Raw genomic sequence first — 22,872 nt, forward strand, 5'->3', positions numbered from 1 at the left:
AAAGAAACTATTGTAATACAATCCAGTTTGAAGACGATTACATCGCGTCGTATACTGTACAACAGGGGTATTCAACTAAAATTCAAAGAGGTCCAGTTAGAGAAAATTTCCTAAAGCAAAGGTCCGGAACATCATAATGTCATAACGTTATGATTTGTGTGATATATATACTGAAGTAGCCTAGTAGTTGTATCAACATCTGCATGTAATCAACATCTGATCAAATAAAGAAAGTACAATTCAAAAACATTTCGACAGTATTTATTGTCACTTAACATTAAACCAGGCAGATTTGAATTTAAAAATGAAATAGAGAAAATAAAATGTTTTTGGAAAAATTGTGCATTATAAAAGAAAGTGTTTAATTTTAGAAAAAGTAAAAGTGAAGCAACAGCTTGAATATTCCTTTTTCTTTGTTAACTTTCACATCTTAACAGTCTCAACTAATTTGAAAATAACAGCTGAACAGTTATACAGTTTCTCTTTCTTTCCCTCTTTTCCCACTCTCCACACTTTTTGTTGTTCAGTGAGAGAACTGAGCTCGAGCTTGTCCTGCCAGGATTTTAAACCTGGGCTGGAATGGTGTCAAGGCCATCCTCATACACACGTGCAGGTGCTCATTGGTGAGCCTGGAACGATATTTAGTTTTAATTATGTTCATCGTGGAGAAAGCTGCCTCTCGCCCTGTATCGCTTCTTTCTTTTTCTATCTTTCTAACTTTCTAATTTTCTATCGTCTCTCCGTTCGCTTCTCACTCCTCATCTGACTGCAGTCAGAGTTGCTATGTTTATCGTCCGCAATGCAGAGATGCGACTGGCTGGGTAGCATCACGTGGGATGGCTTAACTCGCATGCAATTGGTTTGTGCGTTTCCTGAGCCGCTAAACCGGTGCCGTAAAGACTAGAAAAGTTGCGCCGGTTAAAATATAAGTGTCCCGTCAAAATTTGAAATCCCTTAATAATTTACTGGTTATAGGTCCGGGTCCGTATAGGACGATGTCTGGGTCCGGACTCGGACCGCGGTCCGCCTGTTAGTGACCCCTGCTGTACAACCACAGTGGATAAGAGGAGCTGAGGAACTGAGTAATATAACTTTAATGCAATAATTTGTAATATGACAAAATTGTGCAAAATAAAGCGATAGGAGCGATAATTTATTATATTTTAAAAAAGACTGTTGCAATAAAAGTAGCAATTGTTCCACAGCAGCTTCGAAAGTGGAGGTTAACTTTCCACTTTTCTGAGCAGGGATCCTGCAGTACAGACTTCAACCTTGACCTAGAGACAGTAAATGTATGTTTAAGCCATGGTCACTAGAGGGAGACCTCTGCTCTACTCATTTGCCAGGCGGCAAAAACATGACTTGAACTCGCTCTGATTGACTCTACAGATCTAAATGCTGCTACTTGAGCATTGCAGGGCTGTGCCCCAACGTCACAGTCTCATGCACAATCACACCAGAGCAGCTACTGCAACCACAGGCCCTGTGAGCAGCCATAATAGAAGACACATTAGGACATTTGGGACCCAAACACACCACATCGTTTAACACACCATCTGTTGTTTTGCTTTTTTTGTTTTGTTTTTTTTTTGTTTTTTGTTTAGTGAGTAGTTTTTGAGCTTATAGGCCACATACACAGTTCATGCTTCCCATGAAGCAATGCCAACTGCAGACAATGGAATACAGTTAGGCAAGCAGCCTGATTCAAGCACTGGCAGACCACAAATCCAGATACCTGGGATAAGGGAGCGTGGAGGTGCCTGCCACCAACTGCCTTTTTGCATTGAGCTATGGAATGCCATAGGCATTTTTAAGTTGCAAGGCCTAAATATTGTTTTATCTTTCATATAAATACATAATAAACTTGTTGTACCTTACATTCACAGTATATTTTGAGAGAGTTTCAACATAGATGCAGATAAAGATGCTGCTATTTAATGGATGCTTTTCAGGCTGGAAAAAAAAGTCTGAAATGACTAAATCGACAGGTTATCAAGAAAGCAAATACACAGATAATAACTGAACTTTGGGGATAAAAGTAATTTCTGCTCCTTTTCTAGTCATGTATTCATCAGTTTTATGTCATGGAAACCGGTTGTGTGAACTGGACACATATTTGGATGTCATGTTGTGCATATGACGGTGCCTCACAGTTATAAAAATGATGTCTTAGCGCCATCTTCTGGCTACAAGAAAATCCCACAGAATGAAAATACCATCAGTGACACAGTCTTGAGACTCAAAGACAAGCAAGGCATGGCTTAATATTTGTGAACGAAATATTAATTTGCTGCACTTCAGTGAGAGATCTTCATATATATACTGTCTCCCAAACCCAGTGGCGGACACAATAAAGACTCTGTTGACAAAGTGAGACATTATGAGGAAGAAGTTTATTGAGGAGCGATACAGAGACACAGAAAATAACAACTGATGCAATTCCCCTGCTTAACATTATGCCCTCTGCTAAACAATGCCATCTCACTACAACTGGAAACATTTCGTTGTTGGTCTTCAGCAGATTTTTTTTTTCAACTTCCCAATTCTCTTTTTACATTTAGCTTTGGCAATACAGAATTGTAATTCATGCCGGTAAGGCAGTCTAAATTAGAGAGAAGAGAGCATTTAGTAGAGACACAGAGAACGATTAAAGCGCTAGGATCCTTGATGAGGTCTTTATAGTCCACAGGTACAGTATCTCCTTATCATTACCTATATACATCAGAACACAGTTTAGGCCCACATACACAATAACAAACTGACAGAGAAGCACTTGAACATTGACAACAGCACCTTAAGCTCAGGTGCAGACGCTGACTGACTTCAATGGTTGTGAGAGAAGAGGAAATAAGAGAGCTTAGAAGAGCTGAGAGAAGAGGAAGGTTGCTAGTTTGTGATGTGCATGGAGTTGCATGTTTCAAACCTGAGAAAAAGGCTAAATGGAAACATGTAAATACACGTTCTTTGTTCATTCAAGAAAAAAACTTGTGTTTCACTGAGTTACTCTTTTTTTGTGGCAAGTTCCATCTCACGAGTCAGCGTCTGGATCAGAGCTTGAGGCTGCAAGGGTCACAACTTGACCACTGATACAGCACAGGTGGACACCTATGACAGGGTTAAATGCATTATTGAGGCTGTTTCCATATAGAGAATACTGAAGGTGCTCCTCAGCCTTGCTATGTGTGTATGGCTGCTACTACAACACAGGAACAACTCACAAAAGTCCAACATTAAATTTACCCCCGAGGGTTTTATGATTCATCATTAACAGCTTTGACCATGAAAACAAATACAACTGAAACGCCAACAAACGTGCAGACAGACAGCACATGCACACGTGTCCTCACACACTCTTACACACACACATACACAGGTTTACTCGCACACAAACACGCACATACACACACATACTAAGATACAACTTCTGTTCCTAAGAGAACATTAAGCTGATAATTAACACTTAATGGGGCATTATACAATAAATTAATACAATACTAAATCAAACTCAGCCTACATATAGGCAAATTAGTCCCTCCCCTGTATACATACACACAAAACACACGCACACACACTCTACATACACACACTCCCATGCAATAAAAGCAGCTTTATGTGCCATGCTGCATTTTGGAATGAGTAGGGCAGTACGACTGCTGAGCGTATTTTCATGTAGAAGCAGCAAGTGGGGGTGGTGGTGAACTTGGGGGTGGGGGTGGGGGATGGGGGGGTTGTGTGGTGAGGGTGGGGGGGTCAGAGGTTCCAGGGACTGATACTGGGTAGTGGATCTGCTAAAGCAAACCTGGACCACAGGCGAGCAACAAGCGCACATACACATACACCACAAGACAAGTACCATACTGTACATAGATATATGGACATCGTCACCTGGCAGGAAATTGAGGGTCAAAGGGTCAAAGACTTCTGTGTCTGCACTAAGGAGAGACCAGGACAGCAGAGCCATGGCTAAGAGAGGGGGGATGGAGTGGATGAGGGAGGAAGATAACAGGGGTATGAGGAACCCCTTCAGGTGTTTATGGTGGGGCTTGTCTTGTAGGAGATGGTGGGGGTCGCCGGCTTGAGTAGAGTGTGTGTTTAAGGAGGAGTGACGGGGAACAGGGAACATAAGAGATGACAAAAAGAAAAGAAGAAATTAGTCTTCACACAAGCTTAACAGATTCTTCAGTGTGTCTATGTTGGTAATAATGTACCTGAAGGAAAACAAATGTGTTCATAGTACAAAATGGTGCAAGCATGTCTCATACAGTCAAAATTAGCCATGTAAAAATCATTTAAAACAAAAATGAGTAGTTATTTGAGAAGATTGACACCACTCTCGTGTCTGTATGCTACATATGAAGCTGACACCAGCAGCTGCCCGTCTTAGCTTGGGGAGAAACAGCTAGCCTGGCTCTGCTACATTTCACCCACGTAAAATGTGATGTTTTACACTTTGGTTTTTCTACAGACTAAGCAAACAAAATCCAAAATGTTAATTACTGAGCTTTAGAGGTGCTCTTGTTATCTTTAGGCAGAGGCAGACTGTCTCCCTGTTTCCAGTCTTTGTGCTAAGCTAATTGTCTACTAGCTTCATATTTGCCACACAAGCAAGAAAGTGATATCAATCTTCTCATCTAACTAATATAAATAAGCACTGTTTCCCAAAATGTCCAACTACATTTAAAAACAAAAATTGGATTGAGTGTACAACATCGAGATCAGTCTCGGGAAATGCAATTGTGCCTCCATATGAGCAAGCAATCTAATTCTGCAAGCAGCCTTTCAGTAGCATTTCATTCTATTACTAAAAACTACAGACAAACACACGTAATGTTTGATTTTTATCTAAATATTAACCACATTGTTACACAACTTAGAATAGAACAAGTGCTGCTGCTTTATGTCATCAGGGTCACCTGCTCAACTGTTGTTAGCTGACTTCAGAAAAGTAAATTACATTTGATGACAAGAAAAGTATTACCTCTTGATCTAGTGACTGATATGGGACAACTGAGATTACATCTGACTGTGCGAGATCGCTAACATATAATATTAGCTCTGTGTTCTTCTGTGTTTTTGCGTTTTCCCAACATGTATGTGAAGGCTGCATTTACCTGGGGATGCTAGGAGGAGCCCGGTTGGGGCGGCTGGGAGCTTGAGGGCTGTCAGCACTGTTATTGAAGGGCCCCAGAGGTCCTGGGCGGTTTGGTGGTGGCGGGGCCCCTCGAGGAGCCGGGCGCTGGCCTGAAGACATCCTCCTGGGGGCAGTTGGGCTGGGTGGAGGAGACCTGGAGAGAGGAAAGATTATACTATTGAATGCAGTTCAGGAATGTAAGAGAGCAGGTAGCGACAGCTGATGAGGTAAAGCATTAAATATGTTGTCTTTGTACTGTTTTCAATTACGTTTCACACAGCGTCCCTAATCAGGCTTAAATCTCAAATATTGTCAGTCTGCATGTACATGATCAGTTTAACTCCAGTAACCTTACCTGCGACCACCACTGGATCCTCCCATCCAGGAGGTGTCAACAGGTGGAGGCATGGGGACAGTGATGGTGGAGGTGGAGATATCACCAATGATGGCCAGGGCCTCCTTAAGGGCTTGGTGGGTCCTCAGCACCTCATCCCTCCTCTGGGCCTGTTCCTGGGACTCGTCCATCAGGGCGTTCTGGTCACCTGCAGAGTACAGCTGGGCCAGCAGCTCTGCGTTGATGAAGTCCTTCACCTAGTGTCAAGAAACGGTAGTGCAGGAGGATGAATCGTGACATTAAGGTCATCACTGTTATTATCAATATAGCAGTAGTATATCTACTTTAATACAGTGACAACAAAGTCAAGCTGTCTCCACAGTCCATATAAATGAACATCTGAGTAATCTTTTTTTTTTTTTTTTACATTATTGATCATGAGATGCATGATGGTCTTGGGCATGAGGTCCCGAATGCACTTGTTGACAATAGCCATGTAGGAATCCACCAGGTTGCGGATGGTCTCCACTTTACGCTCCAGCTGAGGGTCCATGGAGAAATTATCTGAGGTGGTGGTGGTCTCACTCTCCACCTACAGATGGAGAAAGGAGAAATAGGAGAAATATGATGATGCAAGAAGTGCATAAGGAAAGAGGGGCCAACGTTCACAAAAAATGTTGGTGCATTGTAGGATTGTATTTAGTGCAGGATGCTTAAAACCTTTCTGAAATAAGAGGATTGCTGTAAAGAATGAATGTTAAAAAAAGGCAAACTATTGCCCTGCAGTTTACTAACCGTGATGGTCTTCTCAGGATAGACCCCAGCACGTAGGAGAGACGATTTCCAGCTGTCTACGTCATCCTGAGAGTCACAGGCCAACTCCAGGGTACGATTATCCTTGTACACATTCCTGAACACCACCACACCAGACAACATGCATTCAGGGAAGTCAAAAAAAAGAGCTCACATTTTACATCATATATGTAAACAATGTAAATAATATTAAAGCAGAGGAGAGTATTTAATGAGATAAACATCAATTTTGATCTAGATAATCCAAAAATGTTTCACTTTTTATGGTTGTGAAGACAATGCTCCCCATTGTTGCAAAAGGAGTTCAACAAAAGATATAAACTCTGGCATCTGGAAGTGTTGACAGTATTAGGTTATGTGCCTGCTTCCATGTGGGATATTTTGCTGTTTAACCCTTTTTTCGGTTTCAAGCCAAGACGTCCTTCAAATGGATGAAGAAACTGGATGGCCATAAAACTTTTTACAAGACGTTCTTCACCAATGACTAAAGCTCAGGCCTGATACAAAACATTTTACACAGATTCACTGTGTCATGAATAGGTTACAGTCCTGTCGGGGCTGCTTGTTTTCCTTATATCATGATCATCATTAACATCTTCATCTGACTGCTTAATATCTGCTATTCTAAAATGTTATTTTACACTTCTGAGATGCAGAAAGATGCATTTAACATAAAATGTAAATGACAAACTACATGAACTGACCCGTAAATCTACATCTAGATCTTTAGAAATTCCAGTTTGTCTCAGCCATACATGCGTGCATATGTACTGTACAAAACACATAATCCAAAACATATTTCAGCCGCTGCAGCAGCACACAGGCCTTGAACTCTCTAACTCCATCTGCAGCAAATGATTGCCTGTCAAACATTTTATTTGCAGCTGCAAATAAAAAAACAGCAGAAATTAGAACTTTAAGCTGTCATGGCTGACCTTGACTCTGTATTGAAAATACAGAATATGTGCTTGCTGGACATGAAACTCTTCTCCACATCACGGACCTTCAGGTTGTCCAGGGGGAGCATGTACTTCTTCTCCTTCTCCTGTGAATGAGGAAAACAGAAGGTATGGATCATGAGCACTTTATGACTCATGCAATTTGCTCCGTTTGTTATTTTCTGAATCGTTGTGCAATGAATTGGCGCAAACAGTTCCACAAGATTATGTCCATTAGAGAAAGGTGAAATCAGGTTTTTTAAAAGGGGGTGACAGGAGGGAGGAGGAATGGGGGAGAAATGAGAGTGGGAGGTAGGGTGGGGGGGTGGGTGGAGAAGGGGGAAGCAGAAACAGAGAAAGACGGAGAGCACATGTGGAAGTCATTACAGTGTGGGTCAAGACACAGTCGTTCTTCACGGTGCGTTTTGCCGGGGAGAGCTGGTAGCTAAAGGCTGAGTAAACTCTCCGGCTGTGGTAAAGAACGCTGATATGTGTGAGCACTGGAGGTCCAGAGAGCGAGCCGCTCAAACACAATGTTCACCTCCTGAGGAAGAAGCTCGGGCACGGCTGCGACTCGCTCAAAGAGAGGCTGTGACGGATGCTCAGGCCGAAGCAACTCTGCTCTTCATTTTTACACTCCCTCCATCTTTCTTAACTCCCTGTCTTTTTTCTTTTATCCCTCCCCCTCTATATTTTTTCAATATTTTTTCTTTCCATTCCAGAGGGGCCCACTTCCTGCCTGATTTTTTTTTTCTTTTTCTTTTTTTTTTTTTTTTTTTTTGAAGAAGGAGGGAGAGAGATTAAATGACAGCCTGGCGTTAAAACTCAACATCTGGTAGTGCTTAGCAGCACACAGAGAACCAGGGAAGGAGGGAGAAGTTAAAGAGACGGCGGGCGAAGGAGGAGGAGAGACCGAGAAGAAGCAACACAAAAGTGGATTTGCGAAAGATTTGCAGAAGAAAGCCCACATCTGGTCTGAAGGTCCGGAAAGTGGTGGTAGATGGTCACAGGTAAGAATTAAAGAGGATGAGGTGAGAGGAAAGAAGAGAAGACAAGAAAAGTCTGCAGACTCTTCTGTGTTGTATTCCCCAAGGGGTCACTACAGCCCATATATGGTCACAGGGGTCCCCTCCCTCTTCCTCTCTCTTCCTCTCCCTTTCTCACTCACTCCCCCCCCCCCCCCCCGTCTCTCTCTTTCCCTCTTTTTTGTAATATCCCCTCCCTGAACGTGCAGCCAGTCTGTCCCAGTCGTCTGAGCGAATATGCCACGTCAAGGCTGGATACTCTTCATGGCCGGCGTGACCAAAACGGACCACGAGGGGACCCAGAGCTCAGACGTCTACCAAAACAAATAAACAGGCCGAGAGACGTGCACCAGACAGCGGCAAACACGGATGAGACCAATCGCAGTTTTCGGGGGTTTTCAATAGACGGGATCCTTGCTGCCAAAGCGGAGAGGGGCGAAGGGAGGGCACAGACGACAGAGCCGCGAGCATCTGGAATGGCAGAAAACAGCACGCAAGGCCTGGCTCTTAACTCCGGCTCCGTCCACCCAGTGTTCAGACTACCTGTTCATTGTCATACTGGTGTACAGTAGTCTGCACATTGGTTAGACTGGGCATGGACCCTCGTCTGTCAGTCTGTCTTTCTGTGTCGCTCTCTCTGTCTCTCTATTGGCATTTCAGGTTTCCAAGATGTGTCTTTTTGTTTCTTTTTTGCATCTGTTCCTTCCTTCTCACCCTTTGCTATTTTTAATCTGTATGTGATCTACACTCATCTGTATTTTGTCCTAAGTGCATTCTAACACTCACCACTTCCTTTTCACTTCTTTTTGGAATAAACATACATCACCAGTTTTGAACACTAACTGCAGATTTGACAACTTGCTGTGAAAACCAAGGTGAACAAAAGAATTCTGAATTTTGAGCCCGAATGAGAAACAATTTCAAGCCAAAGCTCGCAAAATAGTGAGCTCACATAATTTATAGCATGAATGAGTAAGTGTGCAGGCTGCTAGCCTGGTGCTCTGATGAAGATGTGGTCCACTGGAAGGGGGAGGAGCGAGTGCGGCTGCAAAGCATCTAACACAGGCCAAAGGAACGAGGGCCAATCAATCAAGTGGAGTTTGAAAGTACAGTCAGACACCTCCAGTGAAGTTATTTCAGTGGGTGGCCAAAATGGATTTGGAAGACTTCAGGCAAAAGACACTGATGTATACTAGATTGCTGTGGTGTCAAATAACTGCAAAAAGCTGGTTGGGAAAAAGTGTTTTACAGATGGTGCAAGAAAGAAAAAGCCTCAGTGCGCAAAGAATATATGTAGAGGCATGTTGTTTAACATTGAGCTCTCAGTTAAATGAGTGTTAGTCTATTTAGGTGAGCTTTTATGTTGTTGGTTTGAGGTGAAAGTATGCAACTTTTTCACTGTTGCATATGGATTATTATGCATTGTATGGGGTCATGAAGCGATAGCTGGTTATGAAGTGTAAGGTCAGAAACAGAGAGGGGGGATGGGGTATTGATATTTAATAGAGGGGTTTCTCTCTGCTGAAACATTGGAGGCTCATGTTTGGATTAAAAACTTGTGATTTTCCTGCCAAGAATGCAAGCCGTTCCAAAGTAACTGCCAACCACTCCAAGAGCGGGAGGGGGGGTGAATGTGTGTATGTGCATCCGCATGTGTGCACATACATGCTTATGTGACTATAGAAAGTTCACGGAGTGTAAAACAGAAATATACAAGGCAAAACCACAGAGTCTATAATTTCCTATATTACCACACTAACGTATCAAATGACAATCTGTAGGCCCAGTGCTGTGCGGCCCGTGAGCTGTCTGAGGGCTGAGTATGCTTTCATATATTTTGGGTATCTGTGAGTGAACATTTGGTCGGGACTGGGACTGTTCCAAATCTGCAAAGAAGAGACGAATGCCTGAACTCCCAGTGGAAAGAGGTGGGGAGAGAAGAAAGAGAGAAAAGAAGGGAAACTCCGAGACAAAGGGAAAGATGAATGGAAAGAAGGAGTGAATGACAGAACCACGCCACATACGTAATTCATACAGTAAACGCTCCATGATGATCCACTCTTTAACAAACTCGAAACGCTCGCAAATAGTAAACTGGCCAAGTTAAGTTGACCTGTGTTAAACTGGAACCACATTTACAAAATCTATTTTACAACCACAGCGAGAGAGAACACTATTGTCTCTATCAATGTGACTACAAATTCTACTCTGTGTATCTCTCTTGGAAATGCATCCTGGCAAGAGACTAAGCAAGGTCCAATAAACAAACAACAATGCAGCAACAACACCAACTGGCTGAAGGAGTTGCAGTGTGTCTGCCTATCTACACTTGCTGTGCAGAATATCCTCCAACCTGTACAGCAGGCACAGACAGGCAGATAGACATCAGCCCGGCAAGTAAGCCAGCAGGACGGACCAAATGCTGCATCCTGTCGGGTGCAAACGCTGTGTGTGTGTGTGTGTGTGATATTGTTGGTCTTTCTGATCTTTTATCAGTGATAATGTTATTAAAACATAATAAAATGTAGCTTTTTTAAAAAAAATCATCCAAGAGATCCGAGTCATTTATCCAACAGTGGACAACATCATTCTGTCACGTCTGAGCTGTTTGCAATATATTCTTATTGAAAGAGAGTTAAATACATAAAGAGCAGCTCCATACAGAATATTTTTTTCCTGCCCACCTACACAACATTCAGACAATCTAAACATCAAGGTCCCAAATATGAAATATGAAAAGGGAAAACCCCACAAACCCTTGAACTCCTGAAGGAAATATCCGTCTCATTAGCTGCTGAATACTTGCTAAAGCTGCTAATCTGCTGTTAAGTGCCGAGTAGGTAGCGTGCAGTGGGTTTTTTAGGGCTTTCTTGCTAAAAAAAAAAAACCTGACCTGAACAAAACAATAAGCTGAAAGACACTAAAACTCTCCGTAAAACTGAGGTGAACTGCAGAGTCAGATGATAATTCTCTGTGGGGTTTTTATTATGAGCAACCTTTGATCCATTGTCATAATAGAAAATATGGCTAATAGCTGTTTTAACTCACCTCATCATCTTTGAACCAGGAGAGGCTCTCAGCAGTCAGCACAAACCAGTACTCCTTGGCTCCTCCCTTCATGATGCTGATGTTGTTGATGGTCAGCCAGCCTTTGCGAATGACCTGAGGAGAGGGCAAGGTCAGAGAGTCAGAAACAACTGTACTGAGAAATAAAATAAAAACCAGGAGCTCATCATCTGTAACAATTTTGACTTAAAAACAAAAAAAAAAAACTCACTCGCCTCTAAAACAACCAGTTCTTACAACACTTTGTGGCTAAAGCTAGCCCAAAACAATCTGCAAGTCATCGATGCTTGAACTGCGATGAAATGTGTGAGCAGGTCAGGTTAGGTCATTGTGTCTTTGTGACTCACTCAGAGCCGAGCATGTGACTGTGTGTCAGTGCAGTCTCATGCAAGGAACTGTGTTCACAATGCCACAAGCAGAGGTCCGCGTTAGCTTGTTAAGTGACCATTGTGTTAAGTGCTTCAAGCACACAGTAAAGCGTGTGTGTTCTAACTGTGTTAGGTGTATTAACCCTACAGCCTTACATAGACAAGTCTGTGGGCACAGTGCCAAGTGATTATTAGGTTAGATTACTGTCAGTCTTGCACCGCCTAAGACTCACTAAGGAGGTTACCCAAATCATCACAAAGCCTTTCGGTCATAGGCTCAAATTAAAGAGCTGTTTTGGGTCTGGATCCATGGCAGGATACTAAAACAAATCATATTTCTAACACTTTTAGTCTCAGAGAGGATATTTTAACAGCCAAACCAAGGACATTTTTCATTTTTATGTATTTGGCAACCCCTTGCAGTCTGTGGATCTCGGTGGGTGGAGGGGGTGTTAGAGAGTAAACGGTTAGATAGTAAACTCTTACAATCAGGCCTGATGCGGGAGGAGAAGAGGCCTGCAACAGGAAGGAATGTGGGGCATTTAGAAACCTTGTGGCACTGAGAATATGGCAACTTTTCTAGTGCAACTTAAAGAAAATGCCTCTGCCCAACAGTAGCTTACACAGCCAATTTGCCATTCTTGACCTGACAGAGTGGAAAAGGAGAAAATGACAGGTTCTTATGCAGCGGTGCTGGAGAGCACCACACAATGGGCAGAAGTGTTACTGCAGGCACAAATGACATTGCAAACCATAACCCACAATGAGCGATACTCACCAACAGACACCCATAAGAGGGCAGCTGAGATTCTCACTAAGGGATGGGGATGAAATGCAAAGTGGCACCTTGATGACACAGGAAGGGTTCAAACAAAGGGAGATGTCTCAACAACAACACCAGTGATGATGGTGGCAGAAAGTAATAGAACCCAATGTGATTCTCTTACTGACATAAAATCATAAAACCAAAGAAGCAAACAAACCACTGTACACAACTGGTGCCCCACTTAACATAATACAGCATGCATGACTTACATAGGAAATAATAATAATAAAATCTAAAAGGAAAACACAAGGCTAAAATGTACATAACATAAAACGTGTGCAAAGCAGAAGATTGACTGAACCGAATGAGCATCTCGGGTCAGATCTCTTTCATTTCAGCATCTCTCTCTCTTTATCCTCTCTGCAGCAGCCATCCTGCTGTTGTGTGGGTGTGCAGCCCTCCCTTGACCTTGTGCTGTTTGTGTATGACGGACAAGACGTGACAAATGCTCACCTGATTTCCTGCTGAACTCTGGCTCTTATTAGTCTGACTGCTCCTCTGCTGTGCACTGCGGTGGAAAAACAACGACACGGAGGTGGCAGGAAAGACGGGACGATCGGGACGAAAGAGAAGAAGACAAGGAGGAAAACATGACACAGGGAAGAGGAGGTCTTCTAAACATTTGTCTTCACCAGCCTGACATGTCTAATCATAAATAATTGATCATGATGGATGGAGCTAATAGATTGAGTCTTTACTTAGCAAAGCCAATGAAGTCTTCATGGTTGGTGTTGATGTAAGACAGCTGGACGTCTATCAAGAGCAGAACCTGCAACAACACAAAACATTTACATGAGTGTAACTCATTCAATAGCTTCGCATTTTGGGATGGACTTCGCTTTCTTGCAGAGAGTTAGATGAATAGATTATGGTATAAGATTGATAAGATAGGATTGATACCACTCTCCGATCTGTACATTAAATACGTAACTTCAGCCAGCAGCCAGCTTATTAGCATAAAGACTGCAAGTGGGGGAGAACAGCTCTCCATCTGTCACATCTATCATTTTCACACGTTGCTTTTTCTCCAGATTAAACAAACAAGATATAAAATGATCATTAATGAGTTTTATAGGTGATTGACATGTAGATGTTGCTGCTTTTAGACAGAGCCAGGCTAGCTGGCTCTGTCTAAAAGGGGGAGACCCTGTTTCCAGTCATTGTGCTAAGCTAACCAGCTGCTGGTGGTAGCTTTATGTTTACTGTACAGACAAATTTTCAAATTTTCTTTTAATATATTACATGTTATACAGTATGTATATTAATAGTAACCTAGTTGGATAAATGGTACCTTGTTGTAATTCCATAGCATTACAGTGACAGATATGGATATAGATCTTTCCATATGAAGAAAAACTAACTAGTGACTTTGGCTTTGCACGCCTGTGTGTCCACACATGTCACAGATCTTCCCTCTAAAACAAGCATGCACGTCCATAATGACAAGCTGACGAGCGTTACCTGGTCCTTGGCCCGACTCTCTCTGTCTCGGATATGAGACGTCACAATTCTCTCAGTTTCCTCACGCAGCCTGGGGAAGCATTCCAGCTGAAAACACAGAACCGCACAGCTTATCGCTCCTTCCACACAACGAGGGATATGGAACAATAGAGCATCATTTTCAAACTTCTAAACCCACACAAAAACCACACGAGTTACCTTGTTAGAGCACTGGCGCACAGTGTTAATCAGTTCCTGGATGACCATGTCCACACACTTGACGCAGGGCCCCTTCAGCTTTATGATCTGCTTCTTCACGATGGCCTCAAACGCCATGTCTGGGGTGAAAAGTCCGGTCCTGAAACCCACCGAGAGGAAGAGAAAAAGGATACAACTGTGATGAAAAGCGATTTCCCTTTTTCGATGAAATTTTTATCTGGACACCTGGCAGGGTGTGGTTGGTCAGTTGCTATGGAGACACAAAGCCAGTAAAATTAAGCAACCTAAAATCACATATAGCATCAATAAGTAGATTGATGTGATTAAAAAAAACAGCCATGGCAGATATTGGACCTGCTATTGTTTTTGGAGGTAATTCAGGCTAAATGTGGCGTTTCTTTTTTCTCTTTCGCTTGGGTGGCAATTTTTTTGGTTATGGTGGCTAACCGCTGCTGAGTCGATATAGAAACACACAGAGAGGCTGGACTGAGCATAAAAACAGAAAGAAAGACAGACAACATGCTCCTCCCTTCTTCATAACAGCACACAAGGCGTGTATTTTTAGGCTACTGGCAAACCAAATTCAAACATCTGTATTTTTACTTGTTGTGCTGTTTTCCACATCACCATTAATAGAAATGACTTTCTTCAGGTTATGAAAAAATGTTTTTTAAACCCGTATAATGTTACCAGGCAGAGATGAGAGTGATAGTCACTGGTTATTATATCTGAAACATTTAGAGGACTTGGGAGCCGTTTGGAGGGAAACTGATATGGAGGCGGTACAACAGCAGGAGGTGTAGAAAATGAAAGATGAATTTCTATTTTTTCCAATCACGCATTTTAGTTTGGTCGGCAAATTCCTACCTGATACCGTGGATGTTCTTGATGGCATAACTGATCTCCCGACGCATCTCCTTCTCATCACACTCCATCTAAGGGGAGCAGAGAGACAACGTTTAGACAGTGGAGACAGTGAGAAGGGCTGTTAAACTGTGAAAGATGACAGGCAGCATGAAGAGAGAGAACACGGCAGACATACAAAGAATAATTATAAGATTGTAGAAAGACAGGAGAATAGTACCAAAGGCTGTATTTGGACTATGAGTTTGAACAGGCATTGACAATAGCAAAGCTATTTAGGGATCATTCAAGAGAAAATCACAATTAGATAGCAAAAATATACAGAGTGTATGAGGAAACGGGACAGAGAACAAAGAAAACAAAGGAGGAAATTAACTGTGAAAAGTGTCATTTAGCCTAAGATTCAACCTTCAAGACTAAATTGTCTTGAGGAGGAAAAAAATCTACTGGGGGTGTCATTATTTCAGTTGTTCCCAGGGCAGTTTCAGGATATTGTGGAGATGAGCGTCACGGTCTTTAAACACGACAGAATAAGGCAGATGATTCAGTGTCACAGCATCACTGAGAACACTGAGGTCATGAACTCTGGGGATTTGGGAGTTTTAGCAATGTGGAGGGAGTTTAAATTGCACAATTAACAAGTTACATATACAAGGATTCCAGCAGAGATTGAACATTTGTATTTAAAAGTGACTCATTTAAGCCAAGAAATCTTCATGTTGGGAAATTTACAGACAACATATATTCAAAGTTGAAAAAATAAAACGTGAAAATATCCAAACAGTTAAAGATTTTTCACATCTGGTCAACATTTTCTGAGGTTCTGTTTGGGGGACTACACCTGATGTAAGGAAAAACACCATTTGTATCATTTCAAACAGGTCAGATAATTGCACCCCCAGCAGGTTTTTTCCATTTTTCATTCTCTCTTTCTTTGCAGTGTCACCTTCGTTTATGCAATATATCACCTTGACCAGCTCAAAGGGGAAACGCTCATGAAAGATGCGGTTGATTTTTGCTCCACCAGACAGCTCCACGGTGTCAACCTGATCCCCTGAGCCCTCAATCCTTTTCTCAAAGTCCACAGAGAACTGCTGCACCATCCTGAAACAATGGAAAGAACAGAATAAATACAAGCACAACGGTGACTTCTGACCACCAGCATACATGCTGATAAGCAATGGGCGCCAGGGAAGAATAATCATTTCTTCAGAGGTAAGATATTTTGCAGGATGCATAGCTTTATGAACATAAATGCTCTTGTTGTGAGAAAATGGGGGTACTGACTGCAACAGCTGCTTGGTTTTGCGGGATGGGTCATCCGGTCGGTATCCCCGGTATTCCTCAGCCTCCTTGTCCAGAGCCAACAGCTGGGACTGCAGCTTACTGCGGAAAGCTGGCAGAGTGTCCCGGATGTGGTTGGTCAGTTGCTATGGGGACACAAAGGCGGAAAAATGAAGCAAATTACAATCACATTTAGCATCGATAAATAGATTATGTTGCTGGCATTTTGCCTGTACTGGCTGGAGTGATTTACCATCAAGACTGTATATTTCAGTGTAATCTAAGACGATGCAACAGTCAATAACAACATGCCTGAGTGGAATCATAAATCATAAGGAGCTGAACTAGAAAGAGCGAGTGCGTTTTCCACCTACTGACAATCTTGCATCACCCACACTGGTGTGCCGTACAATGGAAGAGAAAAAAAGAAAAGTCCGCCCTCGTGTTCATTATTGAAAGTGCACTGTGGGAAAGCACCAGGAGTGAATCTATGATCACCTCGTTGAGCACTCTCTGCAGACGTGGGGTGCCCATTTTTTCAGCCATGTGCCGGTAGGATGGGTGGGACATGAAGAACTTCCTCTCGGCGTCCAAAGCTGCCTTGATGTCTTTCTTCCCATCAATGTCCTTCTGACTGCGATTCACCACTCCAATGTAACCTTGGAGTGAATGAACAAGGGCACAAATGGAGAGAAAAATAATGAATGGCAATCCCAGGAGATGAAGGCAGCAAGACAAACATAAACAAAAACAAGCAGTGGAGGTGAAAGAAGGCAGAGCAAGGACAGAGTGATTTGACACTGTGCTTAAGAACACAGGGAAGGAGAAAGATTACAGGAGAAAGAGCAAGTGCAACAGCCAAAGTGACCGTGGCTGACGTCATAACACACACCTCGCCGCAGAGGCAGCAGCTTGTTCTCCAGCACATCTCGGGCATCTGTGCCCTCGTCCATCAAGTCCAGCTTGGTGATCACTCCAATAGTCCTCAGACCTAGAAAAGGGGGTCAGAAAGAGTGAGGAAGGATTCATTTGGGTCACTCTTTTAAGCAAAAACCAGCATTTGTGCATACCAGCTTGTTAAGCAGAGTATTTTCTGCTTTTTTTTCTGTTTTTTAGAATTGTGAATTGAATATATTTGGATTTTGGACTATCGTTTCGTCTTCTTTATTCTTATTTGAATCCATTTCTGTCACCTCATCCTTTTCACACATGTTTGGTTGTTAGCATCCCTCCCTGTTCCCTCCTGTACTCTTCACCCTCACTCTCCTTGTCTGATATCATTCATCCATCCCACAAGGTTATTTCATCCAAGTCCTCCTCTTCCGAGCTAATTCTATCCTCCTCTCCTCTCCCGTGTCCTCCTCTCCTGTCTGAAGGTCAAACTCTTTGGGCATTAAATTAATTTCTTTCCTTTCTCCTTTCTTACCCTTCCTATTTATCCCACTTTGAGAGTCACTCCTTCCTTAGGCTCGCCTCTTTCAGATTTACTTCTTCCTTTCCCTCCTTACTTCTCATTTATCTGTTGATGCCCTCCTTATCCTCCATTTTCTGCTCCTCTCAGCCCCTTGCTTCTAATAATGATGTGTCATCTGATCGGTCCCTGTGGGGATATTCTGTTTCCACATTCAGAGAGGTCAGAGGACAAGGTCAGACACTGAACGCCATGCATGCAGCTGGTAGAGATTTGATGTGTTGTTCAGGTCTGTCTCACTGACCACAACTCCACCTTTTCTGTGCTTCATTTACTTCCATTCCTCTTTCTACATGGCTCCTACCGCCTCTTTTACTCTCAGTATCCTTTCCACGGCCTCATGCCCTTTTCTTACCCTGTGGATCGACGTCCTTTGCCAGTTTGAGAGCGTCAGAGTTGGCCAGGTCAGTGTTGGCCGGAGTGACGGCCAGGATCAAGCAGCTCTCTCTGGTGATGAACTGCATGATCATATCCCTGATCTGTTGCTCGATGTCGGCAGGCTGGTCTCCGACCGGCACCTTGGTGATCCCCGGCAGGTCGATGAGAGTCAGATTCAGCACTGCACAGTCAGAGACATGCATTATGGCAAAAACTGGACATACTTATGTGACATTTTGTGAGTCAAAGGGGAACTTTATTTCCTTTAGGCTGTAACATCACCCTCTACAGCAAAAAAACAAACAAACAAACAAGAAATACTATGATAGCAATCACTAGAAACCTACCGAACTCATTTTTAATCATGCAAAAATCTGCTTCCTGAGTGTTTCACGATGAGCAACAACTCCACCACAAAACTTCAAACCTGAACTTAACGATGATGAGACTGTCCTTGTGAAAGAACTTTTGGCCTTTACACCTATTCATCTGTATGTCTGCATTTCAAGATGTAATTCCAGTGTTCTTGGATGTTTACTGTAAATGCTATCCTTTTAAACCAGAAAAAAATATATGATATATAAAATAAAAGCTAATACCTGTGAGCTAATGCCAAACAATTCACACCGTCAGTTTAAGTGGAGCTCATGTGTCAGCAGATCACATGGCAGAGAGCTGCATACATGAATCCATTCAAATTCACTTCATTTCAAGGCTCTGGTTATACAGTGTAAACAATCTAAGGACATCGATGTAGCATCAGTATACTTCAGCTTCAGTATGGTCTATTTGAACAGGCTGTATTCAGCCATATTAACAGCAAGCCTTTTAAGATTCTGTTTAGCTGCCTCCTTTTAACTCTTCAACAGTACAGAAATTCATTCACTCTCTTAGCATTTAGCATTTAGCATGTTCTTTGTTTCTAATGAGCCAGTTTTAAAACCATTTTCTGCTAGGTAAAAGTACAAAGAGCTAGAGTGTGATGACTCACAGCACGTCACTATCTACTTTGTTTCAGAAGTGTTATTGCGTGATGTTACTTGACAGTGAAAGGAGGGGAGCTGAGTTATGGCGTCGCACCATGAGGGGAGTAAACCCGCAGGTTGATGGGGACGGGAGATATGCCTTTGTTGGCCCCCGTGACACGGTCTGTCTCTGCCTCGATCTCTTGGCGAACCTCATCGAAGTCTGTGAACTTCTTCCCTTTGCAGTGGAGGAATTCAGCCCACTCTGAGAGGAGGAAAATGGAGAATACATCACTGAGATTAGAGGTGGCTGAGCTGCATTTGTATGAGAGGAAAATAATGCAAATCTGAGAGGGGAAAAACACACATAGCATTTTAAAAGGGGAGGTGGTATGTGTGGGTGTGAAAATGTGTGTGCGCCCACCTGCAGTGGCACTGATAAGCTGCAGCACCAGGGGTCTACGGGTGACAATACCAGATCCACGGGGCAGAAAGTCCCTGAGGAAAGACAAAACTCATTATATAAACCATATCCAGTGTAAACATTTAGCAAAGAGTGTAGGCATGCTATTATGATATCTTCATCTTGAGGCTTTTCCCATTTGAACTCTTCAACAGCACATTTCTTATGACTGCACCCTATATAACGAAATACCAGCCACTGTATAGCCTTCAGTGTCACTCATCTGGTATGATATAAGCCAGCTGAATACAGCCTGAGTGGAGTAAGGGCCATTTCAAAACACAGCAGCTCCTGTAGCTTTCAGCTGCTGCTGCTGCTGCTCTGACAAAGTGCTCCAACAGAACAGAACAATCTGACCTGATAAACAACAGGTCAAAATGAAGAGCCGCATTGCTGACAAGGAGCTCTCTCATTTAAAACCGATGATTTCACCATTGCCTCAGGGCTTCCACACCAACTCGTTTTGTGCGTGTGAGAATGCGTGTCCACTTGTGTGTGCACGCATGCATGCGTGAGCATGAGCATGACACAAACCTGACAGCCATCATGACAACCCCCTGCCCCAAAAGGTCTGCTCCAAGAAAACTTATTAACACATATCGACCCTCGGAACTCCCTCAAGTGGGATGAGTTAAAAAAAGAAGAGCCCACTACTTGTCCATTCAGCGCTGTGCAGAGCCAGTTCTGGACAGATGGACCATTACTCAGCATCACGACTCTCAATGAAGCTGGAACAAGACAAAATCAATGCATCCATCTGGAACTGCACACGTGCATGTTGAGACTGCACAAGAAATTAACTCTTTGGTCAAACTGGAGACAATCTAGTTAATGGAATGTGACTGTGACTGAAGAGGTGCTGCTGTCATTTAATGTGGCACTTCCACAAAGCTGGAGGACATTTGAGAGAGACCGAAAAAGGAGTGATCAAAACTGAAGCAGCAGAGGTATTTTGACTTTTAGTCCCCATGGCTGAAGCTCCAAAAACACTACAGTTCCCATAAAACAGCTCAACAGCAACATTCATTGGACCTTTCCTGCTCTCATTTTCAAAGTCTGAAATTTCAGTTTCTAAAAACATTTTGTGTTAAACATTTAGTCTCAAGACAAACTCAATCCAGATGACATCTTAGTAAATAACCCTGATGACATCATCAGTTAGCATCAGAGGCTGGAAATCTCCCTCCAGAGCCACAGAAAGCATATACTTCTCCCACAGGCTGAGCAGTGCTCTCAGTGACGAACAAAGCGACCTTCATGTGTACAATCGGTGCAGGTGACCCTTGGATTTGTTACATATGGTATTATATCCACTAGCACAGTCACAGCACAGCAAAAGAAATGTGACAATAAATTCATCAATTTCAAGTACTAATGTTACAGCAAATCCTGACATTGAGTGACATGAAACATCCTGACATTGAAATGCAGGGCCGTAACACAGAATGGTAGCAGAAAATAGGGCTCTCGGAGCAGACTAAAGCACATCATAGCAGCCATCGGGCAGTTGTTGCGGGACGTGGATGCACTTCAGCTCTGATACATTTTCTAACTTCAACACTTGAAGTCGCCAACAGAACCCCACTCTTACTTGGGGAATGGCCTCAGCCTTAATTTATTTATTTTTTGAATGCATTCAAATGCAGCTGCTCATAATTTATTTGTTGTGACCAAAAATCCAGGGCAAGATGATGAATATTCATGTGTGTTTTCAGGAGTGGGAGCTGACACTGCTGCATGTGCAGTTAGGATGAAGACTTAAACAGTTACTAGCAGTCTCTGGGACGCAAGGAACATGACAGTGTCACTTTTATACTCGGTAGCATATCAATGCTCGTGAAGGGCTGCCTGGAAAGAGAAAAAGCAATGCATATTTCTAGGACTGTGAACGAGTCTGACTGCAGTTGGTGCTGATTGGGCTGAAATCCCTCAGGTGCTGCTGTAACCCAAATACTGCTCCCTCCTCTGTTAGTGGCCAAGAGTGTGTTGTGTGTTTAAAAATATATACTACACAGAGCACAAGTGAATGTTTCTGCTCATCACAAGGTGCAACAGCGGTGCCTCAGCACTGGGGAGAGATGGTTTGAGCTCTGCACAGAGAGATAGGCCTCTTATGTCATCCTCAAGGTTAACGGGAGAAGGGATTATCCTATTTCTGGTGGTCAATTTTACCTGCCTACAAAGTTCTCCAGCACGGAGCTTTTTCCAGCGCTCTGGCCGCCGACCACCGCGATCTGCGGCAGGTCCAGGTTGCAGGCCTGACCGATGGCGCTGAAGGCATCCTGCAGCCTGTTGACCAGCGGGATCAGGTCCTCCATGCCACGGTTTCCCATGGTGCCTTTAGACGGAGGGACTCGGGATCAGCGAATGGAGAGAGAGAGAGAGAGAGAGAGAGAGAGAGAGAGAGAGAGAGAGGGAGGGGGAATGTGGCGCTGCTATATTAGTCCAGGATACCGCGGTGCTTGTTGATGTAGTGAAGTCATCTAGCCGCGCATTGCCCCGAGCCAAGCGAGGGTCGGACCGACTGTGGAAGCAGAGGAGAGAGAGAGAGAGAGAGAGAGAGAGAGAGAGAGAGAGAGAGAGAGAGAGGTGCAGAAAGGAGGGATATGAACAGACAGGGACAGACAATTGCGCAGTTGCTTACCACCATAACCCCCCTCTCTCTCTCTTCTCCCCCTCTCTGGCACAAACACGCACGCACACACAGAGAGAGCCGCACGAACCCCATAGTTTCAAGGACATCTGGTGAGCCGGGCTCCATAGGCTCCATGGAGTAACACTGAAAAACCCGTGCGCTCCAGTCTCCACAAATCACACCAATCTCATCTTGAAATAAAGGCAAAACAAAGCACCGCTCGCTGCGCGCAGATATAGAATAGAAAATGGAGTCCAGCGAAAACATATCATAATCACACATTGTGGCACTGAGTTGTCGTGAGCCTACCCCGCCTCAGGATTCCCTCGGTGTTTTCAGTGTCCGATGGTCCCGGTCGCTGTCCAGTGCTGAAACGACGCGCAGATCAGCCAGCAAAGACGAGTGACAAGACCCTGGACGATTATACAAGCACCACCTGCCACGGCGGTGCATCGGCTCGATCTCAGATTCCTGTGCATCAATTGTGGTCGCCTGTGGGCTTCGTTCCGGTCGGCTGAATGTCAGAGCGGTCTCATCCCGAACACAAATTCGCCTTTGACAGATTAATCATTTTTTCGCCCTCTCCTCCGTTCCGCGGTGTAATTGCGAAGCTGCGCCTCGCTCCGGCACCGTATCGACGCGGCGGAGGACC

The 22,872-nt window shown here is 43.5% G+C and overlaps 1 protein-coding gene across 1 annotated transcript; it reads right to left on the bottom strand.

Moving 5' to 3' along the window:
- Window positions 1-2,374: 2,374 nt before the first annotated feature.
- On the bottom strand, window positions 2,375-22,872 carry dnm3b (dynamin 3b). Its single transcript, XM_076745608.1, has 21 exons — window positions 22,530-22,872; window positions 21,758-22,109; window positions 19,547-19,620; window positions 19,238-19,387; window positions 18,135-18,338; window positions 17,201-17,299; window positions 16,807-16,967; window positions 16,312-16,454; window positions 15,993-16,128; window positions 15,028-15,095; window positions 14,161-14,299; window positions 13,963-14,049; window positions 13,200-13,270; window positions 12,955-13,009; window positions 11,290-11,403; window positions 7,214-7,323; window positions 6,261-6,375; window positions 5,893-6,057; window positions 5,487-5,722; window positions 5,112-5,285; window positions 2,375-4,074 (listed from the first exon to the last, which is right to left on the bottom strand). The coding sequence occupies exons 2-21, from the start codon at window positions 21,916-21,918 to the stop codon at window positions 4,032-4,034; spliced, it is 2,505 nt and encodes an 834-aa protein (XP_076601723.1). The 5' UTR covers window positions 21,919-22,109; window positions 22,530-22,872; the 3' UTR covers window positions 2,375-4,031.

The sequence above is a fragment of the Chaetodon auriga genome, chromosome 12 (assembly GCF_051107435.1).
Source record: "Chaetodon auriga isolate fChaAug3 chromosome 12, fChaAug3.hap1, whole genome shotgun sequence".
NCBI lineage: Eukaryota > Metazoa > Chordata > Actinopteri > Chaetodontiformes > Chaetodontidae > Chaetodon > Chaetodon auriga.

What these genes read in the sequence shown, in the direction of transcription:
- dnm3b (XM_076745608.1), bottom strand. Translation starts at nt 21,918, where the DNA reads ATGGGAAACCGTGGCATGGAGGACCTGATCCCGCTGGTCAACAGGCTG. An exon ending in GCTTATCAGTGCCACTGCAG is followed by an intron (nt 19,388 to 19,546) that starts GTGGGCGCACAC and finishes TCCTCCTCTCAG; the next exon opens with AGTGGGCTGAATTCCTCCAC. An exon ending in TGCGCCAGTGCTCTAACAAG is followed by an intron (nt 14,050 to 14,160) that starts GTAACTCGTGTG and finishes CTGTGTTTTCAG; the next exon opens with CTGGAATGCTTCCCCAGGCT.